This window comes from Muntiacus reevesi, chromosome 20 (assembly GCF_963930625.1).
Source record: "Muntiacus reevesi chromosome 20, mMunRee1.1, whole genome shotgun sequence".
Lineage (NCBI taxonomy): Eukaryota > Metazoa > Chordata > Mammalia > Artiodactyla > Cervidae > Muntiacus > Muntiacus reevesi.
The window spans coordinates 15,288,613-15,313,223 of NC_089268.1; the positions used below are offsets into that span (position 1 = coordinate 15,288,613).

At 41.2% G+C, this 24,611-nt stretch overlaps 1 protein-coding gene across 1 annotated transcript in view; it reads right to left on the reverse strand.

Moving 5' to 3' along the window:
• Positions 1 to 24,611, reverse strand: part of KIF6 (kinesin family member 6) — a 396,116-nt gene that overhangs the window by 232,279 nt on the left and 139,226 nt on the right. The window contains exons 7-9 of the mRNA XM_065913300.1: positions 18,803 to 19,009; positions 6,715 to 6,858; positions 5,690 to 5,776 (exon numbers count right to left, since the gene is read on the reverse strand). Of these exons, the coding sequence (XP_065769372.1) occupies positions 5,690 to 5,776; positions 6,715 to 6,858; positions 18,803 to 19,009 (438 nt within the window). The remainder of the gene's footprint in view (positions 1 to 5,689; positions 5,777 to 6,714; positions 6,859 to 18,802; positions 19,010 to 24,611) is intronic.

Sequence of the window (24,611 nt, forward strand, 5' to 3'; positions counted from 1 at the left end):
ATCTCCAACATGTGATTTTTGGGACAGTTTTTGGGAGAACTTGGCTGTTTCTTAGCAACGCCTGATGACAGAGTTTAATTAACCATCACAATCTGGTAACTTTTCTAGTAACTGACATCACAATACCAAGAGGAAGAAAGGAATGCTGTCTTCCAAGGCTGAACTAGTTGTCACAGGGCGGCTGGGCCTTCTGCAAGGTGTGAGAGGAAGTCACACTGCATGTACTGCATCGGGGCGGTTTAGCATGGTGTCTACAGCAGGGCTCTGAGGACTCATGGACCGGGGTCCACATTCTGCTTTCGCTATGTGTATATCTTTCGGCAGATGACTTAACCGATCTGAAGCTCATTCTCTGCCACTTCCCACTCCTACCTGCTGTGGAATGAGGAAAGTGATACCTCAGAAGCTGAGAGTGATCAGTCAATGAGATTTTATACATGCACGTGTGTAGATACAAGGCCTGGTACAGTGAGTGCCTGGCAGAAGCCTCAGTGAATGGTAGCTGTTATTGCTAAGTATAATTGAATGTTACTACTTCCCTCCTACTAGCTTTATTGAGGTATGATTGACAAATAAAAATTGTAAACGTTTCCAGTGGTCATGTATGGATGTGAGAGTTGGACTATAAAGAAAGCTGAGTGCTGAAGAATTGATGCTTTTGAACTGCAGTGTTGGAGAAGACTCTTGAGAGTCCCTTGGATTGCAAGCAAATCCAACCAGCCCATCCTAAAGGAAATCAGTCCTGGGTGTTCATTAGAAGGACTGATGTTGAAGCTGAAACTCCAATACTTTGGCCACCTGATGCAAAGAGCTGACTCATTTGTAAAGACCCTGATGCTGGGAAAGATTGAGGGCAGGAGAAGAAGGGGACGACAGAGGATCAGATGGTTGGATAGCATCACCAACTCAATGGACATGAGTTTGGGTGGACTCTGGGAGTCGGTGATGGACAGGGAGGCCTGGCATGCTGTGGTTCATGGGGTCGCAAAGAGTCAGACATGACTGAGTGACTGAAGTGAACTGAAAGTAAAAAGAAAAAAAAAAATTATCTCTTTCCTAGCTAGAAACTCCAAGTATAGTGCTTAGGACATTCTTGTCATATTCCTTCTAACATTTCACCTTTAAAATGTTTGCTGTAGTTTTTGGTTGATACCCTTAATCGCTCTAAGGATGTTAGCATATATTCATAGTTTGATGAGCCTTTTCAAACTATGGATGAATGTTTAATGTTATCAAATGCTTTTTTCTATATCTACTGATGTGATGATATAATTTTTTTCTTCTAAACTGTGAATGTGATGAGTCACCTTAATTCATGTGATTTTACATTTTAGTAGGAACTACTGCAGATAAACAAAGAGGTATAAATAATACCTTGTACCTACTTCTAAGCTTAAGTGAACATTCAGGTACTGACTACTTAGCTTAAGAAATAAAACACTGCAGACTCTCAGGAAGCCCTTAGCCCTGTAGAGCTTTCCCTAAATGAACTTCCCACTACCACTACCCCAAATCTGGTGTTTATTTTCCCCATCCAGTTGTGTTCTGGATGGTTTTGAGGACAACTTTTCAATTGTCACGTGTGTTTCAGAAAAGCTCTGTACTTCAAATAATGAACAGTAGTGTCAGTTTTTAGAAGCAATTATAAAGGAGATCAGGAAACAACACTTGTCAATTACCAGATTATTCTGCCCTAGGAAGACCTCAACATTTGTTCAATTATCAGCTATTAGCTTTTGACTCCTGATTTCTCGTTTCATTAAATCTCTCACAGACCTACATCAAACACATGATAATGTTCATCTTTCTTCAAATTCCTCAAGTTCCTTCAAAGAAAAGTCTCCGCAGCCAAATTTGAAGGGAAAAACCTCCAATGTCTAATATGTTTATTTTTCTTTAGTTATGAAGTAATTTTTGTCTTCAGGCTAATAAGCCCACTCCTGTCTTTCTCCTTTTGCACAGTAATGTTACAGGGAATCTGGCAGGGTGGGAATAGCAGAGGGATTCATCCTAGGAATTCAGTTCCACTTGTCTTAGGCCTTTGCATCACGTCTCATTTTTTTCAGGGGGATGGGGTGGTGCCCTGTGACGCTGGTATGTGAGCAGGGGATGGCCTGGGGAAAGGGATGTTCCTTACTCACTGGTTTCTCCAGAAGAGAATTCCATCAGACGAGTTCAGGCTCCCGGAGGCAAGAAGGACAAAATGGTCAGTCCCACTATTCTTCTTTCCTCCTTTCCCTCTATGCTTTGATGGAATGATTTCAAGGAAGGAAGGGCCAACACTCAAGAGGAAGTAATAAGATGGGTAGTGGGTGAACTCGAGATTTTCATTTTTTGGAATTTGAGAAATTTGTAAATAAAGCGCCATTAGAAAAATTTCAGATTTTTTTTTTTTAAAATAATGTATACTACCAAACTATTGCGCTCAAGTTTCTCTATGGTGGTCCAACTCTCACATCCATATATGACTACTGGAAAAATCATAACTTTGAAAATATGGACCTTTGTTGGCAAAGTAATGTCTCTACTTTTTAAGACGCTGTCTAGGAGAATCCCAGGGATGGTGGAGCCTGGTGGGCTGCCGTCTATGGGATCGCACAGAGTCGGACATGACTGAAGCGACTTAGCAGCAGCAGCAGCAGGCTTGTCTAGGCTTTTGAACTGTGGTGTTGGAGAAGACTCTTGAGAGTACCTTGGACTGCAAGGAGATCTAACCAGTCCATCCTAAAGGAAATCAGTCCTGAATATTCATTGGAAGGATTGATGCTTAAGCCGAAACTCCAATAATGTGGCCACCTGATGCAAAGAGCCCATTCATCAGAAAAGACCCTGACGCCGGGAAAGATTGATGGCAGGAGAAGAAGGGGATGACAGAGGATGAGATGGTTGGATGGCATTACTGACTCAACTGACATGAGTTTGAGTGAACTCCGGGAGTTGGTGATGAACAGGGAGGCCTGGAGTGCTGCAGTCCATGGGGTAGCAAGGAGTTGGACAGGACTGAACGACTGAACTGATTTGAACTGAGGTTTGTCATAGTTTTTCTTCCAAGGACCAAGCATCTTTTAATTTCATGGCTGCAGCCACCATCTGCAGTGATTTTGGAGCCCAAGTATAAAAAGTCTGTCACTGTTTCCATTGTTTCCCCATCTATTTGACATGAAGTGATGGGACCGGATGCCATGATCTTCGGTTTTTGAATGCTGATTTTTAAGCCAGCTTTTTCACTCTCCTCTTTCACTTTCATCAAGAGGCTTTTTAGTTTCTCTTCACTTTCTGCCTTAAGGGTGGTACCATCTGCATAGCTGAGGTTATTGATATTTCTCCCGGCAATCTTGATTCCAGCTTGTGATACATTTAGCCCTGCATTTTGCATGATGTACTCTGCATATAGGTTAAATAAGCAGGGTGACAACATACAGCCTTGATGTACTTCTTTTCCAATTTGGAACCAGTCTGTTGTTCTGGTTCTAACTGTTACTTTTTGACCTGCATACAGGTTTCTCAGGAGGCAGGTAAGGCGGTCTGGTATTCCCATCTCTTTAAGAATTTTTCAGTTTGAGCTTTCCAGTCAAAGGTTTTAGTATAGTCAATGAAGAAGAAGTAGATGTTTTCCTGGAATTCTCTTATTTTTTCTATGATTCAATGGATGTTGACAATTTGATCTCTGGTTCCTCTACCTTTTCTAAATCCAACCTGAACATCTGAAAGTTCTTGGTTCACGTACTGTTGAAGCCTAGCTTGGAGGATTCTGAGCATTACCTTGCTAGCATGTGAAATGAGTAAAATTTGCCATAGTTTGAACATTCTTTGGCACTGCACTTCTTTGGGATCGGAATGGAAACTGAGCTTTTTCAGTCCTGTGGCCACTGCTGAGTTTTCCAAATTTGCTGGGATACTGAGTGCAGCACTTTAACAGCATCATCTTTTAGGATTTGAAATAGCTCAACTGGAATTCCATCACCTCCACTAGCTTTGTTTGTAGTGATGCTTCCTAAGGTCCACTTGACTTCACACTCCAAGATGTCTGACTCTAGGTGAGTGATTATACCATTGTGGTTATCTGAGTCATTAAGATCTTTTTTGTATAGTTCTTCTGTGTATTCTTGCTACCTCTTCTTAACATCTTCTGCTTCTGTTAGGTCCACACTGTTTCTGTCTTCTGTGCCATCTTTCCATAAAGAAGGCTGAGCACTGAAGAATTGATGCTTTTGAACTGTGGTGCTGGAGAAGATTCTTGAGAGTCCCTTGGACTGCAAGGTGATCCAACCTGCCCATCCTAAAGGAAATCAGTCCTGAATGTTCATTGGACAGACTGATGCTTAAGCTGAAACTCCAATACTTTGGCCACCTGATGTGAAGAGCCTACTCATTAGAAAAGACCCTGATGCTGGGAAAGTTTGAAGGCAGGAGGAGAAGGGAATGACAGCGGACAAGATGGTTGGATGCCATCACTGACTCAACAGACATGAGTTTGAGCAAGCTCCAGAAGATGGTGAAGGACAGGGAAGCCTGGCTTGCTCCAGTCCATGGGTTCGCAAAGAGTTGGACATGACTGAGTGACTAAACAACAACCAAGCTTACCCTAGTTTATTTTCTAGAGAAATCTTTTTTTTTCCTAAAGGGGAGTGATTTAAAAAGTAGTATAATCTTAATTTTGGAGTTTTACAAAATTGAGATATTGTAATTCAACATTTTCCATGTTGGTGTAAATAAATTCCTTGTTTTATTTTATTTGTAGAAGAAGACTAAAAAAAGAAAGAAAACATCTCTGCATTTATAATGAGTAGCTGAATCAGGTAACTTACAAATATCTTTCCTTAAATAAAGCACTTTGATAAAGAAGAATGAACTGTTATAAACATAGAGGCTTGGCCATTTTTCCATTGATACAACCAACTACTAACTTTTTAAAATCTCTAGAATAAGTAACAGAACAGTTATGCATAATACTATTCTATTTAATAACCACTGAAAGGCTAGGACCTTTCTAGAAATATAACTGTGTACAATTTCATGTCTGTCCTCAGGACTCTCTGTGTCTGACAGGGGGCTGTAGGTAACAGCATAGGCCCTGGGGTCAGACTGCCTGTGTCTGAGTCCTGTTCTGTGACCTATTAGTAATGCAACTCAGATCAAATCACTAAATATTCTCGTGCTTTCCTTTTGTCACCTATAAGGTAGAGGAAAGTGAAAGTCGCTCAGTCACGTCCAGCTCTTTGCAACCCCATGGACCATATAGTCCATAGAATTCTCAAGGCCAGAATACTGGAGTGGGTAGCCTTTCCCTTCTCCAGGGGGTCTTCTCAACACAGGGATCAAACCCAGGTCTCCCACATTGGGGATAAATTCTTTACCAGCTGAGCTACCAGGGGAGTTCAAGAATACTGGGGTGGGCAGCCTATCCCTTCTCCAGAAGATCTTCCCGACCCAGGAATCGAACCGGGGTCTTCTGCATCGCAGGTGGGTTCTTTACCAACTGAGATACCAGGGCAGCTCAAGGTAGAGCAAGAGATGGCATCTACTCATGAGGCTGTCGTGAGAATTAAATGATTTTGCACGTTTCTGGTATTTAGAACATTGCCTGGTTATGGGAAGTGAGTGTCTCCCCCCCCCCCCCCCCCGCCCACGCTTTAGCTAAGCTTTTACATACTTGGATTTTTTTTTAACATAGTTAAAAGTTGCTTACCAATTTGGGATCGATTTCTTCATTAAGAACAGCTTCATTCTTTATGAGTGCCACTCGTTGTGCAAATCTGCAGGTAGATATAGACTCCTAAGAAAGCAAGATTATGTCCTTAAAGTGTTATTGCACATAGAGAGAAAACAACTTCTGCTCACAGGAAAGATGCATACAACAAAGTTCATAAAACACAATGAGGAAACAGGTTTCCAAATTAGGAAGCTCTTCCCTGGAAATTTATTTTTCATTAAAGTTTTGCTTGAGCTTAATAAAATGACCAATGCCCAAAATGTGGAAGATCTGAGGCTCTAAGTGACAACTGGCATGTGATTTTCTACTATTCTGTCAAACCAGAACCACACTATGCAAAGCAGAATCATAGCAGGTACCACCGTCCATAAGCATCATCAAAGGGTACAAAATAAATATATAAAATAAATAAACAGGCCCCAAAGAGAGGCTTTCCAAGGTATCTCACAATGCACTTGGACCTGGACCTTGTTTGGGAGACACTTGGGTACTTCCCGTTTTCCTCTCTTAGAGAAAGTCTGAATCCCATCCACTAAACTGAAATGCTGTGAAATATCAGCTGGCTCTAAAGCCACCTGGGACATTTGGCAGCCAGCCTCTACTGAGGTGTCCTGGTGTGGGGCTCAGGGACACGTCTAGGCTTACATCTTGGTGATGTCTCCAAGCATCTAAGCAACCAGGAGTAGAGAAGGGTCAGGAGAAGCTGATGGGTCTTCTCTCTCAGGTCTCAGGCCAAGGTAAACAACCCATCAGCGGTCTTCCAAATTGTGTGTACGAAGTTTTCTGCAAACCATCCCTTGCTATGTGAACTCAGTTCTCAAAAGGGGGAATTTCAGTGCTGGCACATAATCCAAGGCTCTGAATTCTGGGGGCATCTTCACCTCTGCGGGCACACCCCAGCCCAGCTGAGAAGATGGAGACCCACCCGGGACCCTGAACTCCATCTCACAGGCTAGCACAAAAACTCAGACTAAGATCTCCGGAAAGAAGAACCAACGTACGTCGACATTCCTTTTCTCTAAAGAGAGTGTGGCGATCATGGTCGTCATGCAGTTCCCTCCCAGGCTGTCTCTCAGGACGCTGGTCATTATGGAGTTCCGATACGGAATGTGCGAGCGGTGCTTTTCTGAGAGCGCAATGATAACCTGTGGGGAAGGAGAGAAACAGCAGTGTTAACTTAGCAGAAAATGCACAGCTAACAAACAACTGATACAAAATGCAGTGACCCCCCAAACTGGGCTCAGGATAATCTTAACAATAGTCAGTACAATCACGGTGAAGAGGAAATGAAGCAAATATAGCAAAACCTGTCCAAGATGAATGCTGGAATTGTTGGACAGATGACATAACTTGTACAGAATTGTATATATTCTCTTTTTCAGTCACTGGGACATTTATATTAAAAACTCAAGGGTAAATCATGCCAGATTTTTAAATTCCTGCCAAAACTGGTCTGAATCCCTCTTCCTCAAGGTAAGAGAGACAGAACCCTGAATTAGAACCACAAGAGACAACAGACCCCAGATTCTGGCATCAGATTGTCCAGGTCCAGATTCCAGCATTTCAGGGCATGTCATTCAGCATTTTGGCTTCAATCGCCTCATCTGCCAAACATGGAAAAGACAGCATCTACCCTGTGAGTAGTTGGGATGGTTAGAAGAGTTCAAATGCACAAATTACCTTTGAGTAAAACTAGCCCATAATAAGTGCTGTATGCATGTTGCCTTTCACTATTAAGTGGTGGGCAAGTGGACCTTGATTCAGCTGGAACCTGCTCATCTTGCTCCTCAGGAGTGTGTTAGGTACTTAATGGGAAGGTAGTAGATGAATGTTTGGGAGATGGATGAAGAGATGGTGTGGGTTGTCCCCAAGGGAAGCCACCAGGGTTTCAGGGGTTTCTGGGGAAGATGAATCCAGTGCCAGGATGCCCACTGCAAAGCGCCAGGAATAAATCACCCACAGATGTGACATGTGACTTCAGGGGAATCACCAGGTCCGGGCTCCTGAGAATTCTGCCAACACCTGCCAATGCTCCAGTCTTCCCTCTTCCCTGGTGTGTAATTCTCATCACCAGAACTTTCTCTATTCCTTTAGCTACAAAATAAGATGGGAGCATTGCTTTTAAAGGATGCTTTTAGCAAAATCAGTAATGATACCACTGGTCTTCCTTTAAACGAATGACCACAGGTTTTACTATGAATCAGAACTCCTGTGAGATTTTCTCAAAAATCACTTTTCCACTCTGAGAAATGGACCCTCACACCTCATCCTTTCGTTTCAAACATCTACCCAGTTTCTTCTCCCTGCCTTTGATCTGAGCTGATGGCTGCACACCCTTCTTCTAGGTGTAAGCAGCCTGTGAAAGTGAAAGTGAAGTCCCTCAGTCGTGTGGGGACTCTTTGCGACCCTATGGATTGTAGCCCACCAGGTTCCTCTGTCCATGGGATTCTCCAGGCAAGAATACTGGAGTGGGTTGCTATTTCCTTCTCCAGGGGATCTTCCCGACCCAGGGATTGAACCCAGGTCTCCCACATTGCAGGCAGACGCTTTAACCTCTGAGACACCAGGGAAGCAAGCAGCCTATAGCCACCCCTAAATCCCCCTCACATCCCACCCTTCCTGCTGTTATTGTCTGACCCTTGCCCAAGTCCAGCCCTCTGTCCCCTCCCTGTTCTCCTTTCACCTATTTTGCTCCTAAAATTAACCCCTTTCTTTGCATTAATTTCTCTCTCTCTCACCTGGATCACACCCATCCTGCAAGTCACACAGTATTAGACTAAGATGGATTTTGCCAAGGTCACCAGTGACCCCAGTGGACGAAAAGCACTGACCACTATCTTACCAGACCTCTGATTTAAGGAAGGCATCAACATGGGTATTCACTGCCTGTTTCAAGAAACATTTTATTCATGTGGTAATCAGGCTATCACACTTTTCTGGGTTTTATTTTTCCTTAAAAACTAGTTAATGAGTGTTTCTTTATCTTCTTTCCAAATGCTTCTTTATCTTCACCTCAATCTATTGAAGTGCTCCAAGGCTCCAGTACTGGATCCTCATCGTTTTATTATCTATAGTCTCTCCCTGTATAATCTCATCCACTCCCTTGTTTTTTAATATTAGGTTGGCCAGAAAGTTAATTCAAGTTTTTCCATAACATGCAATGCAAAAACCTGAATGACTTTTTTGGCCAACTCAATATAACCATGTCCCGATGTCTCCCCAGCTTACAGCATCGGCCTCTGCCCCTTCCCTGAGCTACTAGCCCTGTGGCAACTCTGTATCTCCACCTGGATGTCTGTTCCTGACTTCCTCTCTCCGTTACCCCCAAGTCTCATTCTTTCTCAGATTTTACCCATCACTATTAGTGGCCCCACCATCCACCTATGGCACAGTGCAAAACTCTAGGCATCATTCTTGAATTCCCCAATTCCAGCATCCAATTTCTATTAGGTTTACCTGCAAAATACACCCAGGATTGGACCACTTTTCCCACCTGTTTCGCCACTATTACAGTTCAAGCCACCATTGTCCCCTCCTTGGACAACTGCTCCAGGGGCTGAATCAGTCTCCTTGCTTCTCCTTGGGCCCTCCCGTGGTCTCCTCTCTGCAGAGCAGTCAGAGGCATCTTTATGAAATGTAAGTTACATCTGGTCACTGTCCTGCTTACAGCCTCCCGTGTACTTGGTATGATCACCCAGGCCCTGTGTGCTCGTTCCTGTCTACCTGTCTGACCTCATCTCCTATGGTGCTTCCATGGCCCACACTGGCTTTGCTGTTGCTGTGCCAGGCCAAATGTCACAGCCTCTGAACTTGTTTCTTTTAACCCAGGATGCTCTTGCCCCAGACTTTCTTACAGCTTCCTGCTTCTTATCAGTCAAGTCTTTGCTCAAGTTTTATTTCCTCACCAGGGTTTTCCCTGAACCTTATATCAAAAGTAACACTCCAATATCCAGGTTCTTAGTCTATGCTATTTTTTCCTCAAGTAATTTTATTCATTTATTATTTAGTTAAGCAAGTAAATTTTATTCATTTAATGGTTTGTTATCTGCTTCCCTACTAGACTTTCTGCTCCACAAGGCAGAAATAAAACTCTTGTTCATGGCTCCATCCCCACTGCCAAGAGCAGTAACCAGTACTTGTGGCAGAAACTAAGCTGTCTTCTTCAGCTCTCATGACAGTCCCCAGTCTAGTCCTGCTTCCTACAAAATGTCATTTCCTAATCTCTCATAGAGCTCACAATTTGCATGACAGCTACCTCCATCAAGCAGAGACCCCTGTGTGGGATTTGGAGGTGAGCAAATGGGAGTGGCCCCCTTCATGGATCACAGTCTTGTTGTGGCAAAGGGGCTTGCATAACTCAGTGAACCTATGAGCCATGCCGTGCAGGGTCACCAAAGACAGACAGGTCATAGTGAACAGTTCTGACAAAATGTGGTCCACTAGAGGAGGGAATGGCAAACCACTCCAGTATTCTTGTCACAAGAACCCCATGAGCAGTATGAAAAGGCAAAAGGACGTGAAACTGGAAGATGAGTCTGCAGTCAGAAGATGTCCAGTATGAACCTGGGAAAGAGTGGAGGGCAATCACTAAGAGCTCCAGAAAGAATGAAGTAGCTGAGCCAAAGCGGAAATGATGCTCAGTTGTGGATGTGTCTGGTGGTGACTGTAAAGTCCAATGCTGTAAAGAACAGTACTGCATAGGAATCTGGAATGTTAGGTCCATGATTCAAAGTAAATTGGACATGGTCAAGCAGGAGATGGCAAGAATGGATACCAAAATCTTAGGAATCAGTGAACTAAAATGGATGGGAGTGGGTGAATTTAATTCAGATGACCGTTATATTTACTACTGTGGGCAAGAATCCCTTAGAAGAAATGGAGTAGCCCTCATAATCAACAGAAAAGTCTGACCTCAAAAAACAACAGGAAGATCCCAGTTCATTTTCAAAGCAAACCATACAACATCACAGCAACCCAAGTCTATGCCCCAACCACTGAGGACCAAGAAGCTGAAGTTGACCAGTTCTATGAAGATCCAGAAGACCTTCTAGAACTAATACTAAAAAAAGATGTTCTTTTTATCATAGGGGATTGGAATGCAAAAATAGGAAGTTGAGAGATACCCGCATAACAGGCGTATATAGAATACAAAATAAAGCAGGGCTAGAGAAAACAGTTTTGTCAAGAGGACATGCTGACCAGAGCAAACACACTTTTCCAGCAACCCGAGACGACTCTACATGATGATCAATACCAAAATCAGATTGATTGTGCTCTTTGAAGCTGAAGATGAAAAAGCTCTGTACAGTCAGCAGAAACAAGACCTGGAGCTGACTATGGCTCAGATCATCAGCTCCTTTCTGCAAAATTCAGGTTTAATTTGAAGAAAGTAGGGGAAATCACAAGACCAGGTGACAAACAGATTCAAGGGATTAGATCTGCTAGGGAGAGTGCTTGAAGAACTATGGACAGAAGTTCGCAACATAGTACAGGATGACTAAAACCACCCCCAAGAAAAAGAAATGCAAGAAGGCAAAATGGTTGTCTCAGGAGGCTTTACACATAGCTGAGAAAAGAAGAGAAGTGACAGGCAAGGGAGGAAAAAAAAAGATATACCCATCACAATATAGAGTTTTAGAGAACAGCAAGGAGAGACAATAAGAGAGATTTGGAAAACTCAGCAATGGCCACAGGACTGGGAAAGGTCAGTTTTCATTCCAGTCCCAAAGAAGGGCAATCCCAAAGAATGTTCAAACTACCATACAATTGCGCTCACTTCTCTTGATAGTAAGGGTATGCTCCAAAATCGTTCAAGCTAGGTTTCAGCAGTTTGTGAACCAAGAACTTCCAGATGTACAAACTGGGTTTAGAAAGTGCAGAGGAACCAGAGATTAAGTTGCCAAATCCATTGGATCATAGAGAAAGCAAAGGAATTCCAGAAAAATATCTACTTCTGCTTCATTCACTATGCAAAAGCTTAGTGAATCCACTGTATGGATCATAACGAACTGTGGAAAATTCTTAAAGAATTGGGCATACCAGACCACCTTACCTGTCTCCTGAGAAATCTGTGTGTGGGTCAAGAAGCAACAGTTAGAACCTTACGTGGGACAACTGGCTGGTTCAAAATTGGAAAAGGAGTATGACAAAGCTGTGTATTGTCACCCTGCTTGTTTAACTTATATGCAGAGTACATCATGCAAAATGCCAGGCTTGATGAATCACAAGCTGGAATCAAGATTGCAAGGAGAAATATCAACCTAAGATATGCAAATAATACCCCTCTAATGGTAGAAAGTGAAGAGGAACTAAAGAGTTTCTTGATGAGAGTGAAAGAGGAGAGAAAAACCTGGTTTAAAATTCAACATTCAGAAAACTAAGATCAGGGCATCTGGTCCCATCACTTCAAGGCAAATAGAAGGGGAAAAAGTGGAATCAGTGACAGATTTTATTTTCTTGGGCTCCCAAATCACTGCGGATTGTGACTGCAGCCATGAAATTAAGGTTGCTTGCTCCTTGGAAGGAAAGTTATGACAAGACTATACAGCGTATTAAAAAGCAGAGACATCATTTTGCTGACAAAGATCCATATAGTCAAAGCTATGGTTTTCCCAGTAGTCATCTGCGGATGTGCTGGGCCACAAAGAAGTGCTGAAGAATTGATGCTTTTGAACTATGGCATTGGAGAAGACTCTTGAGAGTCCCTTGAAATGCAAGAAGATCAAACCAGCCAATCCTAAAGGAAATCAACCCCGAATATTTATTGGAAGGACTGTTACTAAAGCTCCAGTTCCAATACTTTGGCCACTTGATGCAAAAGAGCTGATTCATTGAAAAAGACCCTGGGATGATGGGAAAGACTGAAGGCAAAAGGAGAAGGGGATGGCAGAGGATGAGATGGTTGGATGGCATCACTGACTCAATGGACATGAATATGAGCTAACTCTGGGAGACACTGGAGGACAGAGGAGTGCTGCAGTCCATGGGGTCACAAAGAGTCAGACATGACTTAATGACAGAACAACAACAACAGATGAGATTGGAGGCCATAAGTAGGAAGACCATTTTGCAGGAGATTAGTGTGGCAGCTTGACATCTGGTTCTTTCAAGGCAGCTACAGAGAAGTTTCTGAAAACTAGGACCTAATGTCCTACATGTGCAGTGGGGATAACAGCAGTGTTTAACAGAGTCGTTCAGGGGTATGGTTAGAAGGCTCTCTCAGTTGCTCTGCTCCTAGCTGGGTCATACCCCAGCCCAGTTTTCTAATTTTTCTTGAGATTCTTTATGTTTAATAAACTCTCTGCCACTTAAATTAGCTAGAGTGAATTTCCCAGTTTGCAACTAAGAAATCTGAGTAATATAACATAATCTCAATACTTTTCTATTAAATGAATATGAATGAATGAATGAATGAGTGGCTTAATTAGTTTTACCTAGGAGCACTGTGAGGGTCATTAGTAGCAGATGTGGGAAAACTAAGTTTCAGTGTAATTGCAAAGTAAGGAATATGGTGGACTACAGTCTGACAGGCAAGGTGGTAGCATGGGGCGCTGAGTAGAGCTCTGGATCCTAAGAACCAGGGGACAAATATCTGAAAGAGGCAAGGATGGCCCAAATACCAAATACAAGACCAAACAGGTGCTGGTCTGACAGATATGCAGAGAGGGTAGCATTACTGTTTATGAATCATCAATTAAATATCTAACAGTTTTCTAAGTACTTAGAAAACATAAAAAAGAAACAGTTATGTAACAAATTCAATAAATACTTTAAAAATGGTTCACATTAAAGCAAATCTTATTAAAAAAAAAAAAAAGAAACCTTTAAAAAAATAAAAAGCTCAGATGTCCTTGGAAGATTATCCCCTGAGAAGACTGACAGAGTTACAACTAGCATGGCACCAACAGCTTTCTCTCCTGAATGCAGCAAATTCAGTGGAAGCCAAGTGGAAAGCGACACTCTGAAAAAGCCCCACTCATGCTGGCTAACTGGCAGGGGTGACCCAGATTCTGACTTCTGTGGGAGTGCAGAGCAAACACTCTGTTCCCAGCGGTTTCTCACTTGATATTTGGCCTGACAGAGACCCAGGGTCACCCGAGGAGTGCTCGGTGAGGCTTCTGGTTGGAACAAGTATGCACGGCTCCTTCCTTTTTCTCCAAGGGCTCGATTTCTAGGGCCAAGATGCACCCTGTTATTGTGGCTTAAGATGTTTTCGAGGAGACTTTTTGGAAAAAGTACTACATACACAAGGAAAACTCCAAAACCAACAGTACTCGGGCACTCAGAAACTTACTTACTTTTGAGCATAATAAGGTACATTCAACTCAGAACGACTATGCCGAGAGCAGGTGGAAGGTCTTGCAGTAATGTCCAGGGGGCAGCTACAATCACATGGACTTTCTATACCCAGTGTGGGTTAATTCATGTAAGAATGGCTACCAAACTGTCTTTTCGTAGTCTATCTCCATCTTATATATTGAAACTGAGACAGAAAGGATGTGATTAGTCACCGACCTCTACATGAGTTTCTGTGATAGCGTTCAGCTCACTGCACTGTAAGCTCTTGTTTATAGGCTTGGCTCTTTGACTGAATGACATGGTAGCAAAGACTATTTCTCAAATCATAAGTCGAGCCCCATTGCCTAACGTAACTGGTAGCACCCAGTGGACACTCAATCACAATTTTCTGAATGAATGAATGAAGCTGATTAAACTAAATTGTGTTATACTTCCAGTCTCATAGTCTCATAATTAAGTCCTTCATAAAGAAACTTTCTTTATAAAAGTCCTTGAATTCTGTTATTTCATCAACAGTATCTGCTCTTTCTTTTTATCATTCTCATTCCCAGGTATTCTCTGGTAGACTCTCGCTTGTCTGTCTGTGTAAAATTCCAGTATTTGTCTACTGTCCTCTTACAACCTCTATGGCAGCAGCTCCTAGGTTACTCAACCCCACATACCCATGTGCATCTGCATTTTTCCATATTTATGCTCTTCTTTCCTCACATGCTGATCTGTTCTTTCTCTTCCTCTCTCCATTATTTTATGCCATGACCTCCATGAACACACTTGTACATCAGTGTAAAGAGGTAATGGCTGCAGCGATTCAGCCGGTGTCTATGAAACAGATAAGTTACATTTGGGAAGCCAAAAGTCAACGACATGTGAATGTCACTGGGACCCTGGGTGAATCAATCCCCCGGCGGGAGCTAAGGGCCTCCCACTTCTCACTGTCTGACATGCCCTGACCCGACCCTCCTGGCTGGGCTCACTCCGACTCATTCCTCAGATCTCTGCTTTGCATCAGCCCCAAGAGAACTTTCATTAACTCTCCCCTCTCAGTCTGAGTCCAGTCCCCCATGACAAGCTCTTCTTGCCCCTTGGACTTCCTTTTCAGGTTCCCATCAGGATTATAGTCAGGTTTATTCTTATAATAAGTATCCTTATTCAGATTACTTATTCAAAGTGTGTCCCCCTCCACTGGACCGTGAGGCTTCAGGGTGAGGACCTTTTCCAATTTTGTTCAGTGCTGTGCTCCAAGACCTAGCACAGTCCTCGGCACATTATTGCTCCATATAAATATCTGTTAAATAAACTAGCTACACAGAAAATCAAATGCCACCATGACTAACTTACATGAGGCTGATGGTACAAGAATTTTGAACTGAAGAAAGGTAGGGAGAGAAAGAGTTTAATAACAAGTAACAGCTTGCAAAGGTTGTATAGAATGAAGAAAAAAGAAAGGATTAGGAGCAGAACTTTTTTCTTGAGTGATTATAACTGGTGAAAATTTTGGTTCAACTAGAAAATATAAATACAATTTCACACAAATGGACAGATCTAATGGGAGTTAAAGGACAACGCTAACATCTGAAACAAGTAGGTATATTTTGAAAAAAAGCACTTTTGAATACAGTTCATTATGTTTTCATATCAATGTTATATAAACATCCTGTAAAGTAAAAAGATCTGTTAAGTAAAATTAGTATGTAATAGTTGAGCAAGAAGGAGTTCAGGAATGCTGACTATTGTCAGAAACACTATCTGAACAACATGCAGGCCTTAATCTCTGGGCACTGCATCACTGGGATTCATTTAGTCAGAGTCTAATTGTGTGTGCCTTGTTCACAGAGAGTTCCCTTAGGTTCCTTTCAAACTGCTTTCTCAGCCAACTTGACCATTAGAAAGCATTTAACATCAGGACAACATCATTCTCCAAAGGGTTCATTAGGCAGCTTTAAAAAAAGTATTTTTTTCTCAAATCTTTCAGTCTCCAACATTCATCAACAAATCATTCTGCCTTGCCAGTGCTCTCTGTATTTCTCCACTCTAGCTTTTGATCATGTTTCTCTTTTTTTATTCTTGGAATTAGTTGCCATCTTTAACATTCAACTCACAGCGTTTCTACTCACAGAGCTGAAAGGAACTTAAGAAATTTAATTCAATTCGCTCCTTTCAGAGAGAATTTTTTTTCTGGAAGATTTATTTAGCAAAATTCAGATGAGCTTTCTTTGCCCTTGAAATAAAACTCAGAAATTAAAAGCTGAGCATGCACTAGGACAGACTGCAGTAAACCTGGAGCGGGGACAGGGAGGGAAGCTAGATAAACAGAGCCGTTGTGGGGTCAGAATCACCACCAGATGAAGTCACCACAAGTGGAAAAGATACGAGTCGTCTCCACATTGTGGCCTCACAGCTAATCTACCAGCCTGAGACAAACAAGCCACGGAGGGTGCTTCTTATATTCATACCCACTACTAATTTTACAATAAAAACAATAAGCAAAGCAAAAAAAAAAAAAAAAGCATAGGCTTTGGAGTCAAGCAATTCAGGGTTCAAATCCTTATCTCACCACTAGCTACATGATCTTTCGAAGGTCTAGGGAGGACCTGAGTTATAAAAAATGTAAGATGGGGGTAATAACTAATACATTCAGTGCACAACTGTTCTGAGGTTTAAATGAAATGGTTTATACAGAATTATAGTAGCTATCCCAATGTTGATAGCAGCATTATTTACAAGAGCAAAAAGGACGAAAGAAGTCATGTTCATCAACAAAATATGATATATCTATATCTACATTCCCCCTTCATGGATCATGGCCTTGTTGTGGTGAAGGGGTTTGTGCAACTCAATGAAGCTATGAGCCAAGCCAGGCAGGGCCATCCAAGACAGACAGGTCACAGTGGAGAGTTCTGACAAAACGTGGTCCACAGGAAGGAATGGCAACTCACTCCAGTATTCTTGCTTCAAAAATACCATGAATAGTATGAAAAGGCAAAAAGATATGATGCCAGAAGATGAGCCCCAGGTTCGTAGGTGTCTAATATGCTACTGGAGAAGAGCAGAGAAATAGCTCCAGGAAGAATGAAGTATCTGGAGCAAAGTGGAAATGATGCTCTGTTATCCTGCTTATTTAATTTATATGCAGAGTACATTATGGGAAATGCTAGGCTAGATGAATAACAAGCTGGAATCAAGATTCCTGGGAGAAATATGAACAACCTCAGATATGCAAATGATACCACTCTAATGGCAGAAAGTAAAGAGGAAGTAAAGAGTCTCTTGATGAGCATGAAAGAGGAGAGTAAAAAAGCTGGCTTAAAACTCAACTTAGTTTAAAAAACTAAGACCATGACATCTATTTGCCATGAAATGGTCCCATGGTGACTGCAGCCATGAAACTAAAAGATGCTTGCTCCTTGGAAGGAAAGCTATGACAAACCTAGACAGAATATTAAAAAGCAGAGACATCACTTTGCCAACAAAAGTTTGTATAGCCAAACCTGTGGTTTATCCAGTAGTCATGTATGGATGTGAGAGTTGGACCATAAAGAAGACTGAGTGCCAAAGAAGTGATGCTTTTGAACCATGGTGCTGGAGAAGACTTTTGAGAGTCCCTTGGACTGCAAGGAGATCAAAGCAGTCAATCCTAAAGGAAATCAACTGTGAATATTCATTGGAAGGGTTGATGCTGAAGATGAAGTTCCAAAACTTTGGCTACCTGATGGGAAGAGCTGACTCATTGGAAAAGACCCTGATGCTGGGAAAGATTGAGGGCAGGAAGGGGGTGACAGACGATGAGACGATTGGATAGCATCACTGACTCAATGGACATGAGTTTGAGCAAACTCTGGGAGATACTGAATGACAGGGAAGACTGGCATGCTGTAGTCTATGGGGCTGCAGAGTCAGACATGACTTAGAGACTGAACAACAACAATATCTACACTTCCACGCTTACAATGTAGAGGATTGATCCCTGGTTGGGGAATTAAATCCCACATGCCATGGAGCAACTAGGCCCGGGTGCCTCAACTACTGAAGCCGGAGTGCTCTGGAGCCTGTGCTGCAGCTAGCGAGCCTCTGGGCCACAACTAGAGGGTCCACGCACTTCAAAGTAAGAGCCCACGTGACACAGTGAAGATCCCACATGCCACAGCTAAGACCCAATGCAGCCAAATAAGTCAATAACTAATTTAAAAAAGGAAGGACAGTCCAATACATGCAAAAACATGGATGGGTCTTGCAATTATGCTAAGTGAAAGAAATCAGACACGAAAGGACAAACATTGTATAATTCAACTTACAGGAGTATATAGAATAGGCAAATTCATAGCAGCAGAAAGTAGAATAGGCACGATGGGGACTGGGAGTATAAAGAGATGGGAGTTACTGTTTAATGGGTACAGAGTTTCTGTTTGGGATTATGAGACTTCTGGAAATGGATGGTGGTGATGATTGTACAACATTTTCAATGTACTTGCTGTCACTGAATTGTATACTTAAAAATTAGTAAAGTGGTAAATGTTACATTATATATATTTTGCCACAATATAACATAATTTTACATCATATATATTTTGTTTTGGGACACAAAACAGGGCAAAAATGCTAGTAGAATGCCTGATGCTATGTACATCGTCAAAAGGAGGGAGGTTCAAGAGAGAGGGGACATATGTATACCTATGGTTGACTCATGGTGATGGCAGAAACCAATACAATATTGTAAAGCAATTACCCTCCAATTAAAAATAAACAAAATTTATTAAAATGGTAGGTATATGTCATCCTACCCCACCTGTTTACCTGTTCTAAGTAATGAAGGGACAAGTTGATATACTTGGCCTCTGTCAGAAGCTGGCCTCCGACTCCAGTCTTGGCAACCCGCTCTGAACCAGCCAGGTCCACCAAATGCAGCTTGGCATGTCTCACGGTTGCAGATCCTGGTTCCTTGCTTGACAGGTGAACGGTGAAAATGCAGTGAGAACGGGTTGAAGCTTGGTTCATAGGAGTCTATAATAAATAAGTTGTAAAACAAACATGAACAGTGAGAATTTTGGAAGACTATCAACAGATTTAAATTTATATTTCCACTGATAAGACATTTCCTGTGAAGTGAACACTTTCAAATGGAGTAAAGATGCTTGCAGCGGAGATCCTTGATATGAATTACTCCTGAATGACTGATAACAGATATGGGTAGGTTCATTCAGAAAGTGAGAGTTTGAATGAGGCAAAGCTTGGGTATTCTTAAACAATACAATAAGTTTACCTAATTACATGACCACAGTCCATACCTTAACTTTGGCTAGCCATACTGAAAATGTTCAGTGTGAATTTCATAAGAAAAGAGCTGGGAATGGGTGCATTGAGAGTTCATTACACAATTGTAAACACAATCCATGGGCAAGGATACCTAGCATCACTGCTACTACCCAACAATGAACTGGGACTCCCAGTCAAAATAATAAACAAGAAAAAGATATGAGGCATAGTAATAGAAAATAAATTAAAGTGTCTTATACACAGAAAATATTGTGAATGCAAGGACATCTACAAATAAACTGTTATGGACTAAAAAAATGAGCACGGTTGTTGGATGAAAGATAAATATGAGAAATCAGTAAAGTTCTAGTAATCCAGCAATAATTAATCAGGAAATACATTATTCATAATGGCAACAAAGATGATGAGATAATAAGACATTAATCTTATAACAGATATGTAATTTACAAGGAAAATGATAAAATAATATTAAAGAATACAAAATGGAAACTTGAAAAATTGAGGTGCCAGATATTAATATACCATTTCATGGATGGGAAAATCCAAAATTAATCTCAGTATTAATCTCTCTCTATTAAGAAATATATTCAGTGCAATTGAAATACAAATGCTGTTGATTTTGCTTACAGCGCAAAACAAATTAATTCTAAAAATGAGATGGGAGAGCAAATATTGAAAATAAAACCAATTCTGTGAAAGAATAATAAGGAAAAGGGTCTTGTCTTGCTATATATCCAGGGATAATCATAACACTAGAGTAATTAAAACAGTGTGGTACTGCTGCAGGAGCAGATAAGTAGGTCAGTGAAACATGCTACGCTCATTTAAGGAACTCTGCATAAGGCATGGGTGACATCATAGCACAGAGGAGGAAGGATGGACTTATTAACAAATGGTGTTCGAATAATGATTGGAATAATGGGTTATCTGTCTTGAAAATGTAAATTTAGATTGCTTTCTCACACTATACACATAAATAAATTCCAGAATGTATAAAGATTTATGTGCAAAATAACACAACTTCTTTTTTTTCTTTTAGTTTAGTGAAGTGACTTATTATATAAAGGAAACAGCCTACTAACTACCTCTTAGGTCAGAAAACAATTCCGCCAGGCACCCCAGAAGACCCATCCTAATCCTCTCCCCAAAATAAACATTTTCTTCCTGACTCTGTAGTAATCCCTTCCTTAGATTTCTTTGGGTTTTATCACATAAGTATGCATCCTTAGATACTATAGTTTTAGTTTTGTCCTTAGGTTTTTAGCTTGATAAGTGTTTGATTCTCATTCCATCCACCTTGATTCCCTTTCCACCCCTCTGTTTTCTTTACAAAGTATCTGCTGAAGAACTTGAGCCACTTGACCAAAGTTTCTCGGCCTGGACTGCCTACGTTATCATGGGAGAGTTCAACTTGTCCTGTCAGCTCTATTTCTTGGGTATCAGCAGCTGATCGAGGGCTTGACCAGACTTACATCCTATCCCTTTAGCAAGGCCACCAGTGGTGGTGCATCTCTTTATCAGGAGATATCCACAAGTATGGTTGTTGCTTTTTTGAATGAAATAACAACTTTAACCTTAATAAAATATAGCAGAATACTGTAATCAGCCCAAGGTAGTAATAGATAACCTACAAAAAAACATAAAACACCAAAATGAATGGACTTGAAATACTTGATCAAATAATCCAAAATTAAAGAACTTCCGTGCGATGACATCTGCTGCTGCTGCTGTTTGGTACTTAGTTGTGTCTGACATTTTGCAACTCCATGGACTGCAGCCCGCCAGGCTCCTCTGTCCATGGGATTTCCCAGGCAAGAATCCTGGAGGGGGTTGCCATTTCCTTTTTTTCCCTTCTGGCTTTATTTATTTATTTTTTTTCCATTAATTTTTATTAGTTGGAGGCTAATTACTTTACAATATTGTAGTGGTTTTTGCCATACATTGACATGAATCAGCCATGGATTTACATGTGTTGCCATTTCCTTTTTCAGGGATCTTTCCAACCCAGGGATTGAACTGATGACTCCCGCACTAACAAGCGGATTCTTTACCACTGAGCTACTTGGGAAACCATGATATCTACCATGAAGTTAAAAGACTGGGAGGTGATATTAGCAATATATGCAGCTGATAAAAGATTAGCATTTGAAATACAGAACCCCCACAAAGCAATAAAAGAAAGACAAACAACTCAGAAAAAAATGAGCAAAGGATATGAATATGTATCCTATAAAGAGGAAACCTGAATATGGTCAACACATCTTTGAAAAAAATGCTCAGGCTTACAAATACTCAAGACAAGTAATTAAAATCTAACAATAAACTATTCATACACCTCTATCAGACCAGAAAAAATGTAAGAAATAAAGTCTAACAAAACAAGTATTTGTAAAGATAATGAAAGTCGAAATAGTATATACAGATGGTGGGACTGCAAATTAAAAATCTTTTTTTTTTTCAGAGAGAATTCCCTATGACCCGCAAGCCAGCAATAATAGACTGACTACTGGTGGTTTGGATGGTAAAGAATCTGCCTGCAATGCTGGAGACCCAGGTTCAATCCCTGGGTCAGGAAGATCCCCTGGAGAAGGAAATGGCAACCCATTCCTGTATTCTGGCTTGGAGAATACCATGGACAGAAGAGCCTGGTCTGCTACAGTCTATGGGTGGCAAAGAGTTGGACATGACCGAGCAGTTAACACTTCATTTCACTTCACTGGGAATATTTCCAAAAGGGAAACCTGGGCCAGGGACATGATAGGGGAGAGAGACAGAGGCAGAGACAAAAGTCAGATGACACTGCAGCAGTGCTTAGGGCGGCAAGAAGTTGTTGCAAGATGTGCAACCTAAATGGACACCTTGCAGTGGAAAGATGAATAAACTAGACTGATTCAAACTACAGAACAGGAAAATGCAACAACTTTTGTGTAGGTTGACATTGATTTCTAAAACAGAATGTTGAGGGAAAATGGAAGGTTAGTGATAAAAATACTATGATAAAACTTAGATAATTAAGAAGGCAATATTATTTAAAAACATTAGCTCATGGTGCCATAACCTAGGTCATTAAAAGTTTAAAAAATGGACTGAGAGGATATAGAAAATTAATGATAGTGGTTGCCTTTGTGAGAGATGACTTCACCATTATCTGAAATATCTTATTTCTTTTATTTAAAAATTATCAGAAGTAAATGAATATCAGACATCTAAAAATATCTAAAAATATTCCAAAGGAATGTTCATATGCATAAAACCATTCAGATCTCCACCTTTGCAAAATGGAATTTAACAAAAGAATTCCTATATGGACACACATGTATTCAGATAGGGTAACATATATGGATGCTATTCTTTCTGTAAATGTAAATTCTTGATATACACCTTGTAGATTTATACCAACTAGCAAAATATATGGGCTTCGCTGGTAGCTCAGCTTTTAAAGAATCCGCCTACAGGGGCTTTCCAGGTGGCGCTAGTGGTAAAGAACACTCCTGCCAATTCAGAGACATAGGAGATGCGGGTTTGACCCCTAGGTCAGGAAGGTCCCCTGGAGAAGGTCATGGCAACCCACTCCAGTATTCTTGCCTGGAGAATTCCATGGACAGAGGAGCCTGGCGGGCTACAGTCCACAGGGTCACAAAGAGTCGGACGTGACTGAAGCAACTTGGCACACACACAGCAAAATATACAGATGTTCAGATACTGGCATACTTTTGGTGATGATGATGTAGCTAGTGAATTAAATAGGCTGAAAATTTGACCCATTACTCGTTGCCATAATAACTATACCCAAACCTAGCCAGTGTGTGATTTTGCATGCTAAAGTGGATCAGCAAATAACCCTGCATGTAAAACCGCAAACTCAAATTTAGAACCTAAGTTGAGGTGTTTTGGAAGTGACTGTAAGTTATTTGCAGAACTTAAACATGGGTTTCATTTCACTGTTATATTCACACAACAATAAATCCTACAGCACTGTAACAAAAGTCAAATGACAATCGATAGAAATGACTAACATAGAGACTATCCCCAACAGCTGTCTTCAGCTTGCAAATTGAGGCACTGAAATCACTGTAAAATGCGGGCCATTAGCAAAGAGTGGAAGAGTCAACCCATTTCAAAGGGTACAGCAAATTAAATTGTATTTCTGTAGTCTGTAATTAAAATGCAGTAATATGTGTAGGAGTCCCTGCCTACAATTTTGTAACTTCTCATAAATATTTTCTGCATGAAGTAGTAGTTGGTGTCCTCTTAGCTAAAATTTTCTTAGACCTCAGAAAACATTCTTAATGTGTAGCTGCTTAAGTGTGATTGAATGTGCCAGCGCCTGCTCTGTGTTTACTTAAGGACGTCTTTTTGTCTCATAGGCACGCCCTTGCATTTGTCCTTTTAAAGGTAAAACTGTACTAAAACCTTTCTGAAACTGCCTAAGAACAGATGGCACCATTTAGGCAGATTCATTCAAATTTAAGTGCACATTTTAAACAAATGTGCTCTTGGCACTACAGACAGTGCCTTTGGAAAAATTCTAGTGATGATTAATCATCTGCATACAGAGAGCTTTCACATTTTATATCAGTCTGTGTATACAGCCCCGTGTTAGGCAGTACAGAGACAAGAAGGAAAAGAAGGCCTGGACCTTGCCCTCAAGGTGTTTATAATATAGTTCAGGAGCTACTGACAAAATGTGTGAAATGAGAGTGGACAATGAAAAAAAAAAGCTAAATGTGTGGGATAGAAAGTGATCTGTTTTCAGCACTGAGCATCCTGATCATTTAGGTAAAGCCTAAGAATGCTCACCATTTCTGCATTGTGGAAGCTCTCCACCATTCTTCTGTCCCCAGGTTTCTAGAGCAAAAGACCATCCTGGTGCACTCTCTCTCACCCTCGAACTGCTTGCTCAGCCTCCTTTTCTTTTATTGGGCTCTTTTCTCTCCAGTCTGTAAAAACAGCCATGTCTGAAGCCATCTGTGGTCTCCATATTTCTTCCCCTTGGGGAACTCTTCCATAGCTCTGATTCTCATTGGATTGGTTGCAACCCCATGGACTGCAGCATGCCAGGCTTCCCTGTTCTTAAGCATCACCCAGAGCTTGCCCAGACTCATGTCCATTGAACTGGTGATGCCATCCAACCATTTCGTCCTTTATCGTCCCCTTCTGCCTTCAATCTTTCCAGCATCAGGTCTTTTTCAACAATTTGGCTCTTCACATCAGGTGGCCAAAATATTGGAGCTTCAGTTTCAGCATCAGTTCTTCCAATGAATATTCAGGGTTGATTTCCTTTAGTATTGACTGCTTTGATCTCATTGCTGTCCAACAGACTCTCATT